This window comes from Oncorhynchus mykiss, chromosome 19, assembly GCF_057628025.1.
Source record: "Oncorhynchus mykiss isolate SJ-2025 chromosome 19, ASM5762802v1, whole genome shotgun sequence".
NCBI classification, from domain to species: domain Eukaryota; kingdom Metazoa; phylum Chordata; class Actinopteri; order Salmoniformes; family Salmonidae; genus Oncorhynchus; species Oncorhynchus mykiss.
The window spans coordinates 52,374,931-52,398,475 of record NC_143040.1 but is presented as its reverse complement, the minus strand read 5'-3'; the positions used below and the strand labels follow the sequence as shown (position 1 = coordinate 52,398,475).

The following is a 23,545-nucleotide window of genomic DNA, read 5'->3' as shown; positions in this document are numbered from 1 at the left end:
AGTGCGTACGGCCCAGTACATCACTGGGGCTAAGCTTCCTGCCATCCAGGACCTCTACACCAGGCGGTGTCAGAGGAAGGCCCTAACAATTGTCAAAGACCCCAGCAACCCCAGTCATAGACTGTTCACTCTACTACCGCATGGCAAGCGGTACTGGAGTGCCAAGTCTAGGACAAAAAGGCTTCTCAACAGTTTTTACCCCCAAGCCATAAGACTCCTGAACAGGTAATCAAATGGCTACCCGGACTATTTGCATTGTGTGCCCCCAACCCCTCTTTTTACGCTGCTGCTACTCTCTGTTTATCATATATGCATAGTCACTTTAACTATACATTCATGCACATACTAGCTCAATTGGGCCAACCAACCAGTGCTCGCGCACAGTGGCTAACCGGGCTATCTGTGTTGTGTCCCGCCACCCACCAACTCCTCTTTTACTCTACTGCTACTCTCTGTTCATCATATATGCATAGTCACTTTAACCACATCTACATACTTTCTCAATCAGCCTGACTAACCGGTGTCTGTATGTAGCCTCGCTACCTTTATAGCCTCGCTACTGTATATAGCCTGTATTTTTACTGTTGTTTTATTTCTTTACTTACCTATTGTTCACCTAATACCTTTTTTGCACTATTGGTTAGAGTCTGTAAGTAAGTATTTCACTGTAAGGTCTACACATGTTGTATTTGGTGCAAGTGACAAATAAACTTTGATTTGATTATTCACTTTGCAGTTTATCCACAATAATAGTTTATCCTCCTCTGCTGTAGAGCTGGAGGCCCTTTACAGTGGGATCTCGCTATAGTGACCATGAAAGAACATATTTTTAAGAACATCTGATGCTACAGGTTTGCCTTTTTAATTTTTCCACGTTTGGGTTTCGTAAAATTACATTTGAAGTGTCTCACTCTCTGGGAATTTCTGCCTGTGTGAGTCAAGTCGACTTCAAATTCCAAGTAGAGTCTGACAGACAATTAGTAATGGAATGGATATAACAGCCTTCCCATATAGTGGTAAAGTGAATGAAGTGCAGATCGAATTTTGACTAAAAGAGGTCATTACATAACTAATATAGCATCACCATGTTGTTTAGCGGTACAGCGGTAGCCACAAACCCAAGCATGGCGCCATGTGACAGAACTACCGATCAGTGACACCTGCCGGCAAGGCCATTCCTAAGGAACTGTCCATCCGCTGCAGTGAAGAGTTCAGCGTTCCACCTGCTAATGATAGCCAGTCAAAGGTGGAAACAGTGACAAACCCTGATGCAGAATGTCATTGGCATGGTTACAGTAAAACATGTCATCTGCAAACATCATGAACACTCTTTTCTTTCCCGAGTGGCCTCTTTTACTACTCTACACAGGCCTTCTGTAAATTGAGTTAAGTGCAGCAAACATCTACACCTGTTTTACTGGAATGTCTTACAGACCGTCCCGATATTCCCATGTGTTGACAAACCACTTCACGAAATACAGTAGACAGTATGCTTTCCCCATCTGCTGCTGACGCAGTGCACACAGGGTGATTTCATTACCGAGGGAGGCCAACTGGCAGGTCTGGAGAGCAGGCCGTCTGGACTCCCAAACCACTCCACGTCAGCCAGCCAGGCGACTTCTCATGCCCTTATCACTGCTGGCCAATTTGGCCCACCTTAAGCCCAGCTCCGCTTGAAAGCGCTAATAAAAATGCCCCCATTGTCAGTGCACAACCCAACATGCAATACAGGCAAAGTCAGCAACTAGGTGCTACTGGCATAACCACCCAAATCTGTTTCCCAGACATACCTCACACCTTCCCTCTTATGGTGAACAGGAAAGGCCTGGACAGGCTGGAGGCAGGAGAGGAGAGGCAGCAGAGGCAGTGGTCTGGGGATGTTGTGCCCTTCTCCAAGCCAAGAGAGGAGAGAGGGTAAAACCTGCAGGACGTTGTAATCTTTGCAGAGGTGGCTACCCTGACTCGTTAATTTGGGCTTGGCACCGCTTTACACTCTCTCAGTGACCTCATATTGCTCCTACACCTCTGGCCACAGCACAACCAAAACCTGATATCTAAGACAAAGCCCCAGGTCCCCTGATGATCCAGGGGTAAATTGCTCCACCTCTGGCTTTCAACAGAGCCTGAGCGGAGAATGTTGCTCACTAGAACTTGACCAACAGAATACATCACATAAACTTCTGAGCACTAGCTCTCTACTAAGTAAATGCAGACACATGTGAACCTCCCACATGAAAAAATACTAAAGTATACTATGGTATAAATACTATAGTATTCACTGTAGTGTTTTTGGAGACTTTAAATGTAGTTTTCACTGTAGTTTTTTCCCCAGGCTAAAGTCTGGGGAAACACAACAGCGAATACAATAGTATTTACTGTAGAATACAGTTAACTATAGTATAAATACTATAGTAAAAGAAAACTAGAGTATACACTATAGTAATTAATGTAGTGTTTTTGTGGATTGTAGTATACTATAGTATTTACTTTAGTGTTTTTGTATTCTGTAGTATACTGTAGTATTTACTATAGTGTTTTTGCGGACATTTCTGTGTTATTTACTACATCGTTTTTTAGTGGATAATACTGTAGTATTTACTATAGTATTCCACAGTGTACTACAACATTCTATAGTAAGTACTACACATGTTCGAGGGATAATACAGTGTGTATTTAGTATAGTATTCTACAGTAGTAGTACTATAGTATTCTATAGTAAACTGTAGTATTTTTTCATGTGGGCTGCCACTCTCCGAGTGGGCTATATGAATAATATTTTCCAAATGTCCACACACACACTGTTTTCTATACTTCTCATAGTTTGGCCCTGTTTCTGTCTTCAAATCCCCTTTTTTCTAAGTGGATGGGTTTACCAGGGCGTCCACAAGCTTTCATTTGAGCGGGCTTGTGTTGTGGAATAGGAAATGGCTCATCTTCAGATTAACAGCACTTGCTGAGATGTGTTAGTCAGCTCCATTAGAGACGAGAGAGATCAAGCCGCACATCGCCAGGTTGTGTGTGACTCAGTAATGGTGTCTTCCTCTTCTAATGTAAAATGTGCAGTTTTGCTCTCTTGTTTGTCCCAGATCTGTGACTCAGGCTACAAATATGTCCACTCAATGAATATCAAAGCACACATATGTATAGCAAGATTTATCGTGACTAAGAAACAATGCAAGTGAAAAAAGAGTAACACTGCTTTAGGAAAACATCTGCCAAAACATTTACTTGGGTTACTTCAAGCTACTACAGGCATCAGAGGGGTTTTGCCAGAGTAATTCCATAACACAGAAATCCGATGTGACATAACCACGTAAAAGGCACTCGCTATTAGAACATACTGGACCATAAACGTCAACTGTAATCGAATAGAATACAGAGTTTTAGGAGAACGATATTACCCAGATGACACTTTGGCTGAAAATGAAGGGTGACCTCAGTGCTCAAACTAATTATGGCACTTTATACAACTGCCTGAGGATTAGAAAACCATTGGGCTCTCATCCAAGGCAGAGAAGCATTTGACAAGATAAACCTATCCCATTCATAGCAAACAATATGCCTGAACAGTCATAGACACAAACAAGCATCACATTTCAACACCCTCAGTCAGAAATACGGTTCAAACCATAACACAAGCTTAATCAGAAGATTTGGCAGTGACCTCCAGGCTTAACAATGTCCTTAAGCAAACAGCGGAGGGAGGAAAAAACTCAATATTGTGAGCATAATAATGCTCTTGAGTATCATTTCCAGAGTAATTGCGACAAAAATAGACTGCTGTCGAAGCCAAAAGTCTGATGCCATTCTCTGGTTTGATTAATGGTCTTCTGAGAGTAGCTGAATGTGCTGTGAGAGGGCCTAGTCTGACCAGTTGTCACGCTATGTGCATCGGTAGTCATTGTTAGTCCAGTCCAATGAGTCACAGAATAAATGTCATTTTTTATAGTGTTACACAAACCCAAAGAAAATACATTATTCATTCAAATCAGGTTTATATATTCATAGCAAATGGCAAGCGTTACTGTGACTTTCCTATCTGGCCAATCAGACGCTGTTTCCTTTCATTCTACATGTTGATCTTCATGGGTTTTCAGCCACGGAGCAGCTCTTTTCAATGGTGAAGAAGGAAAGACATGCTAGGTTGTTTAGCTCTGGTTTTACACAGCATTAAGCATTAAGTATTAAACATTTAACATATGGACCCGCTCTTCTGGTTTGATTCAACCAAATAACAAACACAAATCATAATGCAAACCAGAATAAAAAAACGTCTGTATGCCGTATGTTGTACATACACATCACAGAGAATACCATTGCACTTACATGAATGTATTACATTGTCTATGTAACTGTTGTTGTAGTGTAACTAATGGTGGTGGGGAGAGTACATTGCCTTTCTACTCCCTTTACATACTCCTGTCAGAATAAGGATGATGTTCATTAGATGAGAAAAAAGTATTATGTGTTCGTACTTTATAAATGAGGAGCTTAGAGGCAATACTTGTTTTTATATGAGCAACGTTTTATCAGAATAAACCGCAGAATCAACACTTGAGTCTAAGTTTGACTGTGAGACAAATTCCATGTTCAAATGAAGAAGGATATCAGTGTGCCATGACACCGGCCAAAAACATTTCAATACGCCTCGGGGTTGGCATGCCCACATGTGAGACTGCCATCATAGATTCTGAACAACAACAATTTAAACAAATCTCAGATGTCAGTGATCTAGAACATCAGTATTGATTACACTTTAAAGACCCACTGTCTGCTTGGAATAGAAACCAAGATTTTTTGACTGTCACCCCATTATTTAGTGTGTTACAAATCCAGAATGTATGCATCTTGGGAAAAAGTCCAGAATTACATATGCAGTGTTTACTGAGCTCCTAAAGCCCCTATCCTCTTTTTATATTTAACCTTTATTTAACTAGGCAAGTCAGTTGAGAAAAAAGTATTACTTACAATGACGGCCTACGAACAGTGTGTTAACTGCCTTGTTCAGGGGCAGAACGACAGAATTTTACCTTGTTATCTCGGGGATTCGATCCAGCAACCTTTCGGTTACTGGCCTAAAGCTCTAACCACTAGGCTACCTGCCACCCCAGTATTACATATTCAATGTTTACTGAGCTCCTATTCTCTTAAAGCCCCTATCCTCTTAAAGCCCCTATCCTCTTTTAAAGCCCCTATTCTCTTAAAGCCACTATCCTCTTAAAGCCCCTATCCTCGTAAAGCTCCTATCCTCTTAAAGCTCCTATCCTCTTAAAGCCCCTATTATCTTAAAGCCCCTATTCTCTTAAAGCCCCTATCCTCTTAAAGCCCCTATCATCTTAAAGACCCTATCCTCTTAAAGCCCCTATCCTCTTAAAGCCCCTCTCCTATAAAAGCCCCTATCTTCTTAAAGCCCCTATCCTCTTAAAGCCCCTATCCTCTTAAAGCCCCTATCCTCTTAAAGCCCCTATCCTATTAAAGCCCCTATCCTATTAAAGCCCCTATCCTCTTAAAGCCCCTATCCTATTAAAGCCCCTATCCTATTAAGCCACCGTTTTATGGGATCCTGAGCAATTGTGCTATTTTGTGTGTTTGCACCTATCCTCTTAAAGCCCCTCTCCTATAAAAGCCCCTATCTTCTTAAAGCCCCTATCCTCTTAAAGCCCCTATCCTCTTAAAGCCCCTATCCTCTTAAAGCCCCTATCCTATTAAAGCCCCTATCCTATTAAAGCCCCTATCCTATTAAAGCCCCTATCCTATTAAAGCCCCTATCCTATTAAGCCACCGTTTTATGGGATCCTGAGCAATTGTGCTATTTTGTGTGTTTGCACTGTTTTTAACTTTTCTTGTACATAATGTTTTCGAAAAAGTTTCCTATGACTGAAAATACCTTCTGGACATCAGAACAGCATTTACTCACCTCGAACTAGACAAGGTATTTTTCTTTAATGAGTCAGACACAAAGGATATACTGCTCCTCCTGGACCAGGCCCAAATCCCCGTCATTCGTATGAAGAGGAGATGGGGGGTTACAGGGGTTGGCGAGCCAGATGCCTAGTGAAACTGAGTAGGTGAGTGGATAATCCACTTCTACCCTCCGTTCTATTGGCGAATGTTTAATCACTGGAGAATAAATTGAATGAGCTCCGTTCGAGACTATCCTATCAACAGGAATTAAAAATTGTAATAGCCTATGTTTCACTGAGTCGTGGCTAAACAAGGACATAGATAATACACAGTTAGCTGGGTTTTCCGTGCATCTACTAGGCAGAACAGCAGCCTCTGGTAAGATCGGGGGGGGGGGGTCTTTGTCTCTTTATTAACAACAGCTGGTGCGCAATCGCTAATATTAAGGAAGTCTCAAGGTTCTGCTCGCCTGATTTTGAGTAATGTACCTCATGATAAGCTGTAGACCATAGTATTTACCAAGAGAGTTTTCATCTACAGTCGTGGCCAAAAGTTTTGAGAATGACACAAATATTAATTTCCACAAAGTTTGCTGCTTCAGTGTCTTTAGATATTTTTGTCAGATGTTACTCTGGAATACTGAAGTATATTTGCAAGCATTTGACAAGTGTCAAAGGCTTTTATTGACAATTACATGAAGTTGATGCAAAGAGTCAATATTTGCAGTGTTAACCCTTCTTTTTCAAGACCTCTGCAATCCACCCTGGCATGCTGTCAATTCACTTCTGGGCCACATCCTGACTGATGGCAGCCCATTCTTTCATAATTAATGCTTGGAGTTTGTCAGAATTTGTGGGTTTTTGTTTGTCCACCCGCCTCTTGAGGATTGACCAAAAGTTCTCAATGGGATTAAGGTCTGGGGAGTTTCCTGGTCATGGACCCAAAATATCAATGTTTTGTTCCCCGAGCCACTTAGATATCACTTTTGCCTTGTGGCAAGGTGCTCCATCGTGCTGGAAAAAACATTGTTCGTCACCAAACTGTTCCTGGATGGTTGGGAGAAGTTGCTCTCGGGGGATGTGTTGGTACCATTCTTTATACATAGCTGTGTTCTTAGGCAAAATTGTGAGTGAGCCCAATCCCTTGGCTGAAAACCCCACATATGAATGTTCTCAGGATGCTTTATTGTTGGCATGACACAGGACTGATGGTAGCCCTCACCTTGTCTTCTCCGGACAAGCTTTTTTCCGGATGCCCCAAACAATCGGAAAGGGGATTCATCAGAGAAAATGGCTTTACCCCAGTCCTCAGCAGTCCAATCCCTGTACCTTTAGCAGAATATCAGTCTGTCCCCGAGTGGCTTCTTTGCTGCCCTTCTTGACACCAGGCCATCCTCCAAAAGCCTTTGCCTCACTGTGCGTGCAGATGCACTCACACCTTATCCCAGTGCGCTGTTCCCACATGCTTCAACATGGCCACCATTGTTCCTGTTCCCAAGAAAGCTAAGGTAACTGAGCTAAACGACTATCGCCCCGTAGCACTCATTTCCGTCATCATGAAGTGCTTTGAGAGACTAGTCAAGGACCATATCACCTCCACCCTACCTGACACCCTAGTCCCACTCCAATTTGCTTACCGCCCCAATAAGTAGACAGATGACACAATTGCAACCATACTGCACACTGCCCTAACCCATCTGGACAAGAGGAACACCTATGTGAGAATGCTGTTCATCGACTACAGCTCAGCATTTAACACCATAGTACCCTTCAAACTCGAACCTGGGTCTCGACCCCGCCCTGTGCAACTGGGTACTGGACTTCCTGACAGGCCGCCCCCAGGTGGTGAGGGTAGGTAACAAAATCTCCACCCAGCTGTTCCTCAACACTGGGGCCCCACAAGGATGCGTTCTGAGCCCTCTCCTGTACTCCCTGTTCACCCACGACTGCGTGGCCATGCACGCCTCCAACTGAATCATCAAGTTTGCAGACGACACTACAGTGGAGGCTTGATTACCAACAACGACGAGACGGCCTACAGGGAGGAGGTGAGGGCCCTCGGAGTGTGGTGTCAGGAAAATAACCTCACACTCAACGTCAACAAAACAAAGGAGATGATCATAGGCTTCAGGAAACAGCAGAGGGAGCACCCCCCTATCCACATCGACGGGACAGTAGTGGAGAGGGTAGTACGTTTTAAGTTCGAACCGAATTGGTCCACCCACACAGACAACGTGGTGAAGAAGGCGCAGCAGCGCCTCTCCAACCTCAGGAGGCTGAAGAAATTTGGCTTGTCACCAAAAACACTCAACTTTTACAGATGCACAATCGAGAGCATCCTGTCGGGCTGTATCACCGCCTGGTACAGCAACTGCTCCGCCCACAACCGTAAGGCTCTCCAGAGCGTAGTGAGGTCTGCACAACGCATCACCGGAGGCAAACTACCTGCCCTTCAGGACACCTACACCACCCGGTGTCACAGAAAGGCCATAAAGATCATCAATGACAACAACCACCCGAGCCACTGCCTGTTCACCCCTCTATCATCCAGAAGGCGAGGTCAGTACAGGTGCATCAAAGCAGGGACCGAGAGACTGAAAAACAGCTTCTATCTCAAGGCCATCAGACTGTTAAACAGCCACCACTAACATTGAGTGGCTGCTGCCAACATACTGACTCAACTCCAGCCACTTTAATAATGGAAAAATTGATGTAAAAAATGTATCACTAGCTACTTTAAACAATGCCACTTAATATAATGTTCACATACCCTACATTACTCATCTCATATGTATATACTGTACTCGATACCATCTACTGCATCTTGCCTATGCCGTTCTGTACCATCACTCATTCATATATATTTATGTACATATTCTTCATCCCTTTACACTTGTGTGTATAAGGTAGTTGTTGTGAAATTGTTAGGTTAGATTACTCGTTGGTTATTACTGCATTGTCGGAACTAGAAACACAAGCATTTCGCTACACTCACATTAACATCTGCTAACCATGTGTATGTGACAAATAAAATTTGATTTGATTTGACCTGCCTGCTGCCATTCCTGAGCAAGCTCTGTACTGGTGGTGCCCCGATCCCGCAACTGAATCAACTTTAGACAGTCCTGGCGCTTTCTGGACTTTCTTGGGCGTCCTGAAGCCTTCTTCACTACAATTGAACCGCTCTCCTTGAAGTACTTGATGTTCCGATAAATGGTTGATTTAGGTGCAATCTTACTGGCAGCAATATCCTTGCCTGTGAAGCCCTTTTTGTGCAAAGTAATGATGACGGCACGTGTTTCCTTGCAGGTAACCATGTTTGACAGAGGAAGAACAATGATTCCAAGCACCACCCTCTTTTTGAAGCTTCCAGTCTGTTTTCGAACTCAATCAGCATGACAGAGTGATCTCCAGCCTTGTGCTCGTCAACACACACCTGTGTTAACGAGAGAATCACTGACATGATGTCAGCTGGTCCTTTTGTGGCAAGGCTGAAATGCAGTGGAAATGTTTTTTGGTGATTCAGTTCATTTGCATGGCAAAGAGGGACTTTGCAATTAATTACAATTCATCGGATCACTCTTCATAACATTCTGGAGTATATGCAAATTGTCATCATCGAAACTGAGGCAGCAGACTTTGTGAAAATTTATAATTGTGTCATTCTCAAAACTTTTGGCCACGACTGTATATTCTTCATAGCGATGCTGGCACTAAGACCACACTCAACGAGCTGTAAAAGGCCATAAGCAAACAAGAAAATGCTCATCCAGAGGCAGCGCTCCTAGTGGCCGGGGACTTTAATGCATGAAAACTGAAATATGTTTTACTTCATTTCTACCAGCATCTCACATGTGCAAATAGGGGTAAAACCTCTAGATCGCCTTTACTCCACACACAGAGACACGTACAAAGCTCTCCCTCACCCTCCATTTAGCAAATCTGACCATAACTGTATCCTCTTGATTCCCGCTTACAAGCAAAAACTCAAACAGGAAGTACCAGCAACATGCTCAATATGGAAGTGGTCCGATGAAGCGGATGCTAAGCTAGAGGACTGTTTTGTTAGCACAGACTGGAATATGTTCCGGGATTCATCCGATTGCATTGAGGAGCATACCACATCAGTCACCGGCTTCATTAATAAGTGCATTGACAACGTCGTCCCCACAGTGGCCGTACGTACATATCCCAACCAGAAGCCATGGATTATAGGCAACATCCGCACTGAGAAAAAAGGCTATAGCTGCCGCTTTCAAGGAGCGGGACACTAATACGGACTCTTAAAATAAATCCTGCTATGCCCTTCAACAAACCATCAAACAGGTAAAGCGTCAATACAGGACTAAATTTGATTCTTGTCAGATGTGGCAGGGCTTGCAAACCATTACGGATTACAAATACCAGACAGGCTAAATCAAATCAATGCTAAATCAATTCAGACCACCATAGTCCCTGTGCCCAAGAAAGCCAAGGTAACCTGCCTAAATGACTACTGCCCCGTAGGAAAGCCTACGTGAGAATGTTGTTCATTGACTACGCCATAGTGACCTCCAAGCTCATCACTAAGCTAGGGATCCTGGGAATGACCACCTCCCTCTGCAACTGGATAATGGACTTACTGACGGGTCCCCCATCTTCCACACTGACTCTCAACACGGGGGCCCCTCAGGGTTGCGTTCTTAATCCTCTCCTGTACACCCTGTTCACCCACGACTTCATGGCCACGCACGACTCCAACACCATCATTAAGTTTGCCGACAACACAGCGGTGATAGGCCTGATCAATGACGACGATGAGACAGCCTATAGGGAGGAGGTCAGAGACCTGCCAGTGTGGAGCTAGAACAACAACCTATCCCTCAATGTGAGCAAGACAAAGGAGATGATCGTGGACTACAGGAAAAGGAGGGCCAAGCATGCCCCATTCTCATCGACTGGGCTGTAGTGGTGAAGGTTGAGCGTGTCAAGTTCCTTGGTGTCCACATCACTATGGACCTATCATGGTCCAAACACACTAACACAGTCTTAAGCGGGGCACGACAACGCCTATTCCCCCTCAGGAGGCTGCAAAGATTTGGCATGGGTCCTTAGATCCACAAAAGGTTCTACAGCTGCACCATCAAAAGCATCCTGTCTTTCAGCTTGGTATGGCAACTGCTCGACATCCGACCGCAAGGCACTACAGAGGATAGTGCGTACGGCCCAGTACATCAGTGGGGCTGAGCTCCCTACCATCCAGGACCTACATACCAGACGGTGTCAGAGGAATGCCCTAAAAATTGTCATAGACTTCAGCCACCAAAGTCATAGACTGTTCTCTCTGCTACTAGACGGCAAGCGGTGCCAGAGTGCCAAGTCAGGGACCAAAAGGCTCCTTAACAGCTTCTACCCCCAAGCCATAAGACTCCTGACCAGTTAATCAAATGGCTACCCAGACTATTTACATTGACCCCTTTACTTTATATACAGTTGGTCAGAAGTTTACATATACCTTAGCTAAATACATTTAAACTCCTTTTTTCACAATTCCCTGTCTTAGGTCAGGTAGGATCACCACTTTATTTTAAGAATGTGATAATGTCAGAATAATAGTAGAATGAATTATTTATTTCAGCTTTTATTTCTTTCATCATATTCCCAGTGGGTCAGGAGTTTACATACACTCAATTAGTATTTAGTAGCATTGCCTTTAAATTGTTTAACTTGGGTCAAACGTTTCGGGTAGCCTTCCACAAGCTTCCCACAATAAGTTAGGTGCATTTTGGCCCATTCCTCCTGTAGGCCTCCTTGCTTGCACACACTTTTTCAGTTCTGCCCACACATTCTCTATAGGATTGAGGTCAGGGCTTTGTGATGGCCTCTCCAATACCTCGACTTTGTTGTCCTAAAGCCATTTTGCCACAACTTTGGAAGTATGCTTGGGGTCATTGTCCATTTGGAAGATGCATTTGCGACCAAGCTTTAACTTCCGGACTGATGTCTTGAGATGTTGTTTCAATATATCCACATAATTTTGCTCCTTCATGATGCCATCTATTTTGTGAAGTGCACCAGTCGCTCCTGCAGCAAAGCACCCCAACAACATGATGCTGCCACCCCGGTGCTTCACAGTTGGGATGGTGTTCTTCGGCTTGCAAGTCACCCCATTTTTCCTCCAAACATAAAGATGGTCATTATGGCTAACCATTTCTATTTTTGTTTCATCAGACCAGAGGACATTTCTCCAAAAAGTACGACCTTAGTCCCCATGTGCAGCTGCAAACCGTAGTCTGGCCTTTATGGCGGTTTTGGAGCAGTGGCTTCTTCCTTGCTGAGCGGCCTTTCAGGTTATGTCGATATAGGACTTGTTTTACTGATGATAGAGATACTTTTGTGCCTGTTTCTTCCAGCATCTTCACAAGGTCCTTTGCTGTTGTTCTGGGATTGATTTGCACTTTTCGCACCAAAGTCCGTTCATCTCTAGGAGACAGAACGTGTCTCCTTCCTGAGCGGTATGACGGCTGTGTGGTCCCATTTTGTTTATACTTGTGGACTATTGTTTGTACAGATGAACGTGGTACCTTCAGGCATTTGGAAATTGCTCCCAAGGATGAACCAGACTTGTGGAGGTCTACAAAAGTTTCTGAGGTCTTGTCTGATTTCTTTTGATTTTCCCATAATGTCAAGCAAAGAGGCATTGAGTTTGAAGGTCGGCCTTGAAATACATCCACAGGTACACCTCCAATTGACTCAAATTATGTCAGTTAGCCTATCAGAAGCATCTAAAGCCATGACATCATTTTCGGGAATTTTCCAAGCTGTTTAAAGGCACAGTCAACTTAGTGTATGTAAACTTCTGACCCACTGGAATTGTGACACAGTGAATTATAAGTGAAATAATCTGTCTGTAAACAATTGTTGGAAAAATGACTTGTGTCATGCACAAAGTAGATGTCCTAACCGAACTATAGTTTGTTAACAAGAAATTAGTGGAGTGGTTGAAAAACGAGTTTTAATGACTCCAACCTAAGTGTGTGTAAACTTCTGACTTCAACTGTATTATTATTTGTTGCACTGACTCTCATGCACAGGCTCCATGTACACTCACTGGACTCTAACCACACACTCACACATACTACACTGACACTCCAACACACACACACACACGCATATTGACGCCACACACATTCATTCACATTCCTTCACACTCTTCACCCACGCTGCTGCTACTCTCTGTTTATCTATGCATAGTCCCTTTACCCCTACCTACATGCACATTGACTCAATGCCGGTAACCCTTCTACAGTATATATCCTCGTTATTGTTGCTGTTATTTTTATTGTCTTACTATTTTTCCTAGTTTATTTAGTTTATTTATTTAGCCCATTTTTATTACTTAATTTTCATAACTGACTCCAGGTCATCTATAAGTCTCTGCTAGGTAAAACCCCGCCTTATCGCAGCTCACTGGTCACCATAGCAACACCCGCTATGCTCTTTTGCACTCCAGTATCTCTACTTGCACATCATCATTTGCACATCTATCACTCCAGTATTAATGCTACATTTTAATTATTTTGCCACTATGGCCCATTTATTGCCTTACCTCCCTAATCTTACTACATTTGCACACACTGTGTATAGATTGTTCTATTGCGTTATTGACTGTATGTTTGTCTATCTCATCTGTAACTCTGTGTTGTTGTTTTTGTCACACTGCTTTGTTTTATCTTGGCCAGGTCGCAGTTGTAAATGAGAACTTGTTCCCCAACTGGCCTACCTGGTTAAATAAAGGTGAAAAAAAATAAAAATAAAAATAAACTATGCATTGTTGGTTTAGAGCTCGTAAAGTAACCATTTCATGGTAAGGATTACACCTGTGTCATGTCTGCTCCTGCTCCTCCCCTCCGGCGTCGCCAGAGTACTAACCACCAGTCCTGGGATTCATCATTACACATACCTGTTAATCATTATGATTCATACCTGGACCCCACTACCTTCATCATTTCCCCCCTTAATATGTCACTCTCCCATGTTCACTCACCAGTTGGTATTGTTCTTGTGTAGCGGCGGTCTGCCTTAAGTTAGTGTTATGTTCTTGGTTTTATTCAAATGTTTCACCTGCTTCCGACTCACCGCCCCATCATTACAACCTGTTGCATTTGGCGCAAATTGTATTTTATTCGATTTAAAAGGGTTATTTGGCTGCTCCCCATAAGAGAACCCTTTGAACAACCTTTTTAGGTTCCAGGTAGAACCCTTTTGGGTCCAAGTAGAACCCTTTCCAGAGAGAGTTCTACATGGAACCCAAAAGGGTTCTCCTATGGGGACAACCGAAGAACCCTTTTGGAATCCTTCTTCTAAGAGTTTAGCTTGTGTTGGGAAAACACATTGTTCCTCCAGCTAAACAGATATAAATAAGGTCAGTGAGTAACCATCTATAAATGTCTAAATACTCCATCAGGAAGGAGGTACAGTGCAATGATGGACTTACACAGGCTGGAGAGACTGCCTGGTGGTCTCAGGGCTGGGGATGTCTACGGCCTGCCTCTCCGTGGGTTTCCTCCTGGGCTGCTCCCTCTGGAAGGGGTTGGTGCCTGGCTGGATGCGCCTCAGGGACCCTCCGGTGTGGATGTACACCTGCTCTGGGGCAGCCTCCTCGCAGCGGGCCCCCTGGAACCCAGAGCGGCACACACAGGTGTGGGGCCTGCTGCAGGAGCCACGGTTTTGGCAGGGGGGCTGGCAGTCGGCTGCAGGGGGCAGAGAGAGAGATGGAGGCAGATCTTTAATGGTGTCATGTTAGAACATGTGGCCTTTCACATAAAAGAGCATCTCCAGACATGGCCTACATTATCTCAGCACTAGCCGGCTTTACTTTAAGTGATTCAATCAAGGACCAATTAGTTGTGTGTCCATGCCGTTGCATTTACTCTGGTTTCCTTATAGTACAAAGCCTGGAGGGAATGTCATGTTCAATTTCACTTGAGCCCAAGACAGCCCTGTTAAGTCTAAATGTATGTGATCTCTTACATTTAACCCATTTCTCACTAAGGTAAGAGTCACTTCAGCTCCTTGGCTGTGCTTAATGCTGCTGGTGCTCCAATGATCAGCCGTTTTTCTAGAAATTCCTTTGGTCACTGATTCCAAATCTAATGCGTGCAGTTACAGGGGATGTGGGGATGTGTTTTCCTTGTCTGGTCAACGATTGATGTATAAACAATAGTTCTCAATTGTCTGCAAATACAGCAATCGTTGAGGTAATTTCATGGTTATGGAAAAACAATCTGCACACGTCCAAATCTGGGCCCTCCCTGCACCTCACTCTGGCTACTTGAACACTATTCTTAGACCTGCAGCATGAGATTCATAGCAAACAACCTTTCCATCTTGTGACACAAATGTATGCACTGGATAGCACTGCAGAATTGATGACATTGTTCTCAAACACTAAATCAGGTTGCTACTCTCTGGTAGCTAAAGCAAACTGCAGTGCTCTGTCCACAGTGGTGGAATGCTATTGACACAGATGCCGTGCCACTGACAGATCGCAGGCAGGAAAACTGTGCTTTTGGCACTGTGAGGAGAGCTGGTAGCTAAGGGCCCCACGGGCTGCATGGTCTACCTGCTGTAGGCTTCCTGTTTTAGCAATATGATGCCATTCAGACATGGGGTCCAGTTTGTCTGGTGTGAGAGACGAATGGACCTCCTAGGTGTCCTCTAATGCATGAGGATGACCGAGTCCTTGGCTGCCACACGAAGGAACATGATTATTCTAATTTAGCTCTGAATGCTGATTGGCTGACAGCCGCGGTATATCAGACCATATACCACAGGTATGACAAAACATTTATTTTTACTGTTCTAATTATGTTGGTTACCAGTTTATAATAGCAATAAGGCACCTTGCGGGTTTGTGGTATATGGCCAATATACCACAGCTAAGGTGTGTATTCAGGCATTCAGCGTTGTGTTGTGACTAAGAACAGCACTAAGCCGTGGTATATTGGCCATATACCACACCCCTTCAGGCATTATTGCTCACAGCTTGGCTTCAGTCTTTTGTTCTCTCGCTCTCTCTAATTGTATCTGAGCAATATACCTAAAATTACCATGAAATGGCAATTTGAATTAAACTAGCACCACATGGTTTTGAATTCATCACAACTTTCTCACAACATGATGTATGCTAATTGAGAGTATGCAATACAAACAGTCAATCATCACAACATGATGACAAAAGGGAACAAACTGGGAATTAAATAATAGTCCTTGACCATATTCCTGTGGTTTATGGTGAAGTCTATTCTATTTAAACCCACACATTTGCTAGAGCATTAGTTTGAACTGCTTTGGGGAAAATCCAGCCCTTTCTGATAAAGTATACTACACATTCAGTCAGGGAAATTGATGATGAAGTAAACTACACATTCAGTCAGGGAAATGATGATGAAGTAAACTACACATTCAGTCAGGGAAATGATGATGAAGTAAACTACACATTCAGTCAGGGAAATGATGATGAAGTAAACTACACATTCAGTCAGGGAAATGATGATGAAGTAAACTACACATTCAGTCAGGGAAATGATGATGAAGTAAACTACACATTCAGTCAGGGAAATGATGATGAAGTAAACTACACATTCAGTCAGGGAAATGATGATGAAGTAAACTACACATTCAGTCAGGGAAATGATGATGAAGTAAACTACACATTCAGTCAGGGAAATGATGATGAAGTATACTACACATTCAGTCAGGGAAATGATGATGAAGTATACTACACATTCAGTCAGGGAAATGATGATGAAGTAAACTACACATTCAGTCAGGGAAATGATGATGAAGTAAACTACACATTCAGTCAGGGAAATGATGATGAAGTATACTACACATTCAGTCAGGGAAATGATGATGAAGTATACTACACATTCAGTCAGGGAAATGATGATGAAGTAAACTACACATTCAGTCAGGGAAATGATGATGAAGTATACTACACATTCAGTCAGGGAAATGATGATGAAGTAAACTACACATTCAGTCGGGGAAATGATGATGAAGTAAACTACACATTCAGACAGGGAAATGATGATGAAGTAAACTACACATTCAGACAGGGAAATGATGATGAAGTAAACTACACATTCAGTCAGGGAAATGATGATGAAGTAAACTACACATTCAGTCAGGGAAATTATGATGAAGTAAACTACACATTCAGACAGGGAAATGATGATGAAGTAAACTACACATTCAGTCGTGGAAATGATGATGAAGTAAACTACACATTCAGTCAGGGAAATGATGATGAAGTAAACTACACATTCAGACAGGGAAATGATGATGAAGTAAACTACACATTCAGTCGTGGAAATTATGATGAAGTATACTACACATTCAGTCAGGGAAATTATGATGAAGTAAACTACACATTCAGTCAGGGAAATGATGATGAAGTAAACTACACATTCAGTCAGGGAAATGATGATGAAGTAAACTACACATTCAGTCGGGGAAATGATGATGAAGTAAACTACACATTCAGACAGGGAAATGATGATGAAGTAAACTACACATTCAGACAGGGAAATGATGATGAAGTAAACTACACATTCAGTCAGGGAAATGATGATGAAGTAAACTACACATTCAGTCAGGGAAATGATGATGAAGTAAACTACACATTCAAACAGGGAAATGATGATGAAGTAAACTACACATTCAGTCGTGGAAATGATGATGAAGTATACTACACATTCAGTCAGGGAAATGATGATGAAGTAAACTACACATTCAGACAGGGAAATGATGATGAAGTAAACTACACATTCAGTCGTGGAAATGATGATGAAGTAAACTACACATTCAGTCAGGGAAATGATGATGAAGTATACTACACATTCAGTCAGGGAAATGATGATGAAGTATACTACACATTCAGTCGGGGAAATGATGATGAAGTAAACTACACATTCAGACAGGGAAATGATGATGAAGTAAACTACACATTCAGACAGGGAAATGATGATGAAGTAAACTACACATTCAGTCGTGGAAATGATGATGAAGTAAACTACACATTCAGTCAGGGAAATGATGATGAAGTATACTACACATTCAGTCAGGGAAATGATGATGAAGTATACTACACATTCAGTCGGGGAAATGATGATGAAGTAAACTACACATTCAGACAGGGAAATGATGATGAAGTAAACTACACATTCAGTCAGGGAAATGATGATGAAGTAAACTACACATTCAGTCGGGGAAATGATGATGAAGTAAACTACACATTCAGACAGGGAAATGATGATGAAGTAAACTACACATTCAGACAGGGAAATGATGATGAAGTAAACTACACATTCAGTCAGGGAAATGATGATGAAGTAAACTACACATTCAGTCAGGGAAATGATGATGAAGTAAACTACACATTCAGACAGGGAAATGATGATGAAGTAAACTACACATTCAGTCGTGGAAATGATGATGAAGTATACTACACATTCAGTCAGGGAAATGATGATGAAGTAAACTACACATTCAGACAGGGAAATGATGATGAAGTAAACTACACATTCAGTCGTGGAAATGATGATGAAGTAAACTACACATTCAGTCAGGGAAATGATGATGAAGTATACTACACATTCAGTCAGGGAAATGATGATGAAGTATACTACACATTCAGTCAGGGAAATGATGATGAAGTAAACTACACATTCAGTCGGGGAAATGATGATGAAGTATACTACACATTCAGTCAGGGAAATGATGATGAAGTAAACTACACATTCAGACAGGGAAATGATGATAAAGTAAACTACACATTCAGTCGTGGAAATGATGATGAAGTATACTACACATTCAGTCAGGGAAATGATGATGAAGTAAACTACACATTCAGTCAGGGAAATGATGATAAAGTAAACTACACATTCAGTCAGGGAAATGTAACTTGGTATGTGATCTGAGTTTTCTAGTACACTATGGGATAAAATAAGAAATGCTTTGTCTCTATTTGGCAAAGAGTTAAATTTATCATCCACTAACCAGACTTGAGGCTGGCCTGTTGCCACCATCGTGTCCAGAGTCTGTTCAACCTCAAAGATTACAAGGGTTTGAGGAAACTTTGAGGATCAAACAGTCCAAAGACATATGAGGAAGGGAGAGTTCATTAAATGAGCAACCCCCCCCCCCCCTTCCAATTCCACCCCTCCCAACCACCACACCCACTCTGACACCATGCCATCTGAATTGGAACAAATATGTATACTAATTTGTCAATTTGTGTAACTGGCCTAGAAAATTGCCTAATTGTACGGTTGGTATACATCACAGTCTGTGTATGTGACCCTGAATACATGACCCTCTTCAGCTCTGTCGCCCAACAGCAGTCATTAAAGTGACACAATGTGGCACCAAACATGCATTCCATTAACTGACAATGGGCTTGGCTGGGCAGTGGGCACTGACCCTGGCCCTTCTGACTCTTACTAGAGTCCCACACAAGCCTGGCTGCTGCAGTGTCGCTGTCTGTCTCTCTTCCCTTGGTCTGTCCTGCTGCATGGGGCTGGCCTGCCTCCCTGCCTGGCTGGTGAACACTTTGTCGCGGTAATTGCTGTCGTGCAGATTTTTCTTGCACATCATTAAAACTAATTGCCTTACATTCCATCTATTTCACAAATATGTGGTTTAATTATTGCATTGGGGAATAATAATAAATACTCATTTTCTTTGAAACACTAAACAGAAGTTGGGAAACATATACCTGGCAGGGTCTTTGTTGTGGTTAATTATGACTGAGACTGAATGAGCAATTTAAAGCGACAGATTCCAGATCCAGTCATCTGAAAAGTGCATAAACGTGGGCATTACTGGACCTGGTCATTCAATGGAAGCATGTACTCCATGTAATCGAAGCAAGCAGATACTGTCCATTAATCACAGCTCTACTTTGTGAGGTCAGTTCAAACATGTAACTGTATGAATGTGAAATCCAGTTCAAGTTTCTTAAACCAATCTCCAGTCCAAGTTCTGTCCTTAAAACCAATCTCCAGTCCAAGTTCTGTCCTTAAAATCAATCTCCAGTCCAAGTTATTTGAGGGCAGTTTTAAGGAAGGGAGAGGGAGGGATGTCAGGGGATAACAGTCCTGAACAAACCCATGACAGCTGAGGTCTACTGCAGAATCCCTAATTTCCAAACAACATTCACTCTGTGGCCAAAGTAATCCTGTACAACAGTCCATAAAAAACATTTTAAAAAAGCATGCTTAAACAGTATTTGAAGATATTGTATTGTATGAGTTCTTGATTGATTTAGTGGTAAATTGTGTATATTAAAATAAGATAGGACCTTTATAGCATTCAAATAGCATTCATAGTTCCCACAGCACAGCAGGTCTGAGTTACCTATTAAGGCCCTGTGTGTGTCGGAGAGAAGCTTGAGGTAGGCAGCAGCCCCTATCCACTAGTGATGGGAGAAACAATCAATACAGTTACAGATCGGGATATAATTTGACAATATATCACAATATAATTTTTGTCAGTATCGTAATATAATTTTTGCGCTAGACAGCTGTACCTTCGCCAAAACTCCAGTATTCTTCCTTTTATAGGTTGTTCTCCATCTTCTTTTTAAATTGTGAGACAACATGGTTTAGCACTATTATTCCCATGACTGATACAATCTCGTTTTCTTATGGCTCTCTCTTGTCCCTCTGCAACGATATGTTTGGAAGATCGAACCGCAGTAAAATCACCGTATTCTTATCGGCAGACTCAACAGCCTTGGTTTCTCTAATGACTGCCTCGCCTGGTTCACCAACTACTTCTCAGATAGAGTTCAGTGTGTCAAATCGGAGGGCCTGTTGTCCGGAACTCTGGCAGTCTCTATGGGGGTGCCACAGAGTTCAATTCTCAGGCAGACTCTTTACTCTGTATACATCAAGGATGTCACTCTTGCTGCGGGTGATTCTTTGATCCACCTCTATGTAGACAACACCATTCTGTATACATCTGGCCCTTCTTCCTTTGGACACTGTGTTAAAAAACCTCCAAACGAGCTTCAATGCCATACAACTCCTCCAACTGCTCTTAAATGCTAGCAAAACGAAATGCATGCTCTTCAACCGATCGCTGCCCGCACCCGCCCGCCCGACTAGCACCACTACTCTGGACGGTTCTGACTTAGAATATGTGGACAACTATAAATACCTAGGTGTCTGGCTAGACTGTAAACTCTCCTTCCAGACTCACATTAAGCATCCAATCCAATCCAATCCAACGTTAAATCTAGAATTGGCTTCCTATTTCGCAACAAAGCCTCCTTCACTCATGCTGCCAAACATACCCTCGTAAAACTGACTATCCTACCGATCCTCGACTTCGGCAATGTCATTTACAAAATAGCCTCCAACATTCTACTCAGCAAACTGGATGCAGTCTATCACATATACTACCCACCACTGCAACCTGTATGCTCTCGTTGGCTGGTCCTCGCTACATATTCATCAAACTCACTGGCTCCAGGTCATCTATAAGTCCTTGCTAGGTAAAGCCCCGCCTTATCTCAGCTCACTGGTCACCATAGCAGCACCCACCCATAGCACGCGCTACAGCAGGTATATCTCACTGGTCATCCCCAAAGCCAACACCTAGTTTGGATGCCTTTCCTTCCAGTTCTCTGCTGCCAATGACTGGAACGATTTGCAAAAATCACTGAAGTTGGAGACTTATATTTCCTTCACTAACTTTAGGCGTCAGCTGTCAGAGCAGCTTACCGATCGCTGCAGCTGTACACAGCCCATCTGTAAATAGCCCATCCAACCAACTACCTACCGTATCCCCATATTTGTTTTTGTGCTCTTTTGCACACCAGTATTTCTACTTGCACATCCTCATCTGCACATCTATCACTCCAGTGTAAATTGCTAAATTGTAATTACTTCGCCACTACTGACCTATTTATTGCCTTACCTCCTTACTTCATTTGCACACACTGTATACAGATGTTTCTATTGTGTTATTGACTGTACATTTGTTTATCCCATGTGTAACTCTGTGTTGTTGTTTTTGTCACACTGCTTTGCTTTATCTTGGCCAGGTCGCAGTTGTAAATGAGAACTTGTTCTCAACTGGCCTACCTGGTTAAATAAAGGTGAAATTTAAAATGTAAAATTAAAAAACGCAGTATCGAATTGCAATACATATTGAATTGTGAGAATCGCAATACATATTGTATCAACACCTAAGTATTGTGAGGTCCCTAGCAATTCCCAGCCCTACTATTCACTGCATGGGGCCGGGCTCTCGTTTCCAACAGAGTGCATGTCTTCAGGCCATTACTATTTGCTGAAGATTTGCCCCCTCTCTCCACCTCACAAACTTTTACAATCCTCTCTCTCAGCCCAGGAAATGTGAAACTCAAACACATATAAAAATGTCTCAAATGTATCTCACAGGTCAACAATACTACCTCCGCTAACTTGATATTGGTACTTTTTGAAAATTATATAAATAACGACAGCGGAATCGTGATAATCTTGGGGAACCCCTCAATTTACGGTTGGAGGAAATTATGTGCCATTCAGAACATTAGGGCCAGGGAGCCATTCAACAAATTAGGATTGAGGCTCACTTTGTAGAGAATACAAATAACTAAAGAGCTCACCACCAAGGGCCCTTTCAAAATATATGAAAAAATATCTGTTCAAAGTGAAGAATGGAAACATGCTAAACTCTGGAACACTGAGCCGTGTGTGTGATATCAGAGAGAAGTCATAACACTATCACTTGGCCCTCACTTTACCACACTCCCTCACCTTCTACAATACAACAAAGACCTGCTCCCAGGAGGTTTTATTAAAGCACATTGTCATAATTATTTAACATTGGACTGACTAAGGAAAGGACTCTTATATTTTGCTACTGAACGGATGTCTTTTAAAATAATTAAACGGTAGGCCAGGCTCTGGGAGGTGAAATCATTTCTATTGAAGGGTAAGAACCAGAGATCGGACAGAAGCCATTTATATGTTAAGTGTTATGGACTCTGGGATCGGCTAGATATATTGCCACTTGCAGTATATGGTACTACAAGTGGAAAGAAGCATGTCTAAAATGTTTCCTAACAAATAAGTAACACTGCAGAATTGTCTCAGCAGAATTGTGGTACACTGGTATTTTAGCACCCCTGATATTGATCAGATTATTTATGTTATTAAAAAGCACAGGTTATATTGTTTTCAAAATTGAGCATTTGCACATTTCAGTACCATCATTTAACATCCATAAGAAGAATTTCAGAGTTTGTCACTGTCCATTGCCCAATATATCATCCAAAAACAGAAGTTATGAATCATCCCTCTCACCCACCACTATCTAGCAGCCTAATCATTACCAGCAGAAGTGAGGGAGCTCAGCTCAGGACTGACTGATGACTGGTCCTTTGTGGTAGTTCTGTGTACTTTGTGCTCTTTTCCCTTTATGGTAAATCCTTAAGGGGTAATCTTTCAGAAAATGGAGGTGCCCTTGTCATATCTTTTCACTTTTTCTGTCACAGTGCAATTTTTCAACCGAATACAGTAGTTAGGGCATTCACTCTCTCTCCTACCACATCAAGTTGTCTGGGGGGGGTTTAGTTAACCTGA

General features: G+C 42.5%; 1 protein-coding gene across 1 annotated transcript in view; it reads right to left on the bottom strand.

The window, feature by feature from the left end:
• The window catches only part of LOC110497931 (latent-transforming growth factor beta-binding protein 2), a 157,810-nt gene that overhangs the window by 113,658 nt on the left and 20,607 nt on the right, over window positions 1-23,545 (bottom strand). The window contains exon 3 of the mRNA XM_036954882.2: window positions 14,380-14,635. Coding sequence (XP_036810777.2) covers window positions 14,380-14,635 — 256 coding nt within the window. The remainder of the gene's footprint in view (window positions 1-14,379; window positions 14,636-23,545) is intronic.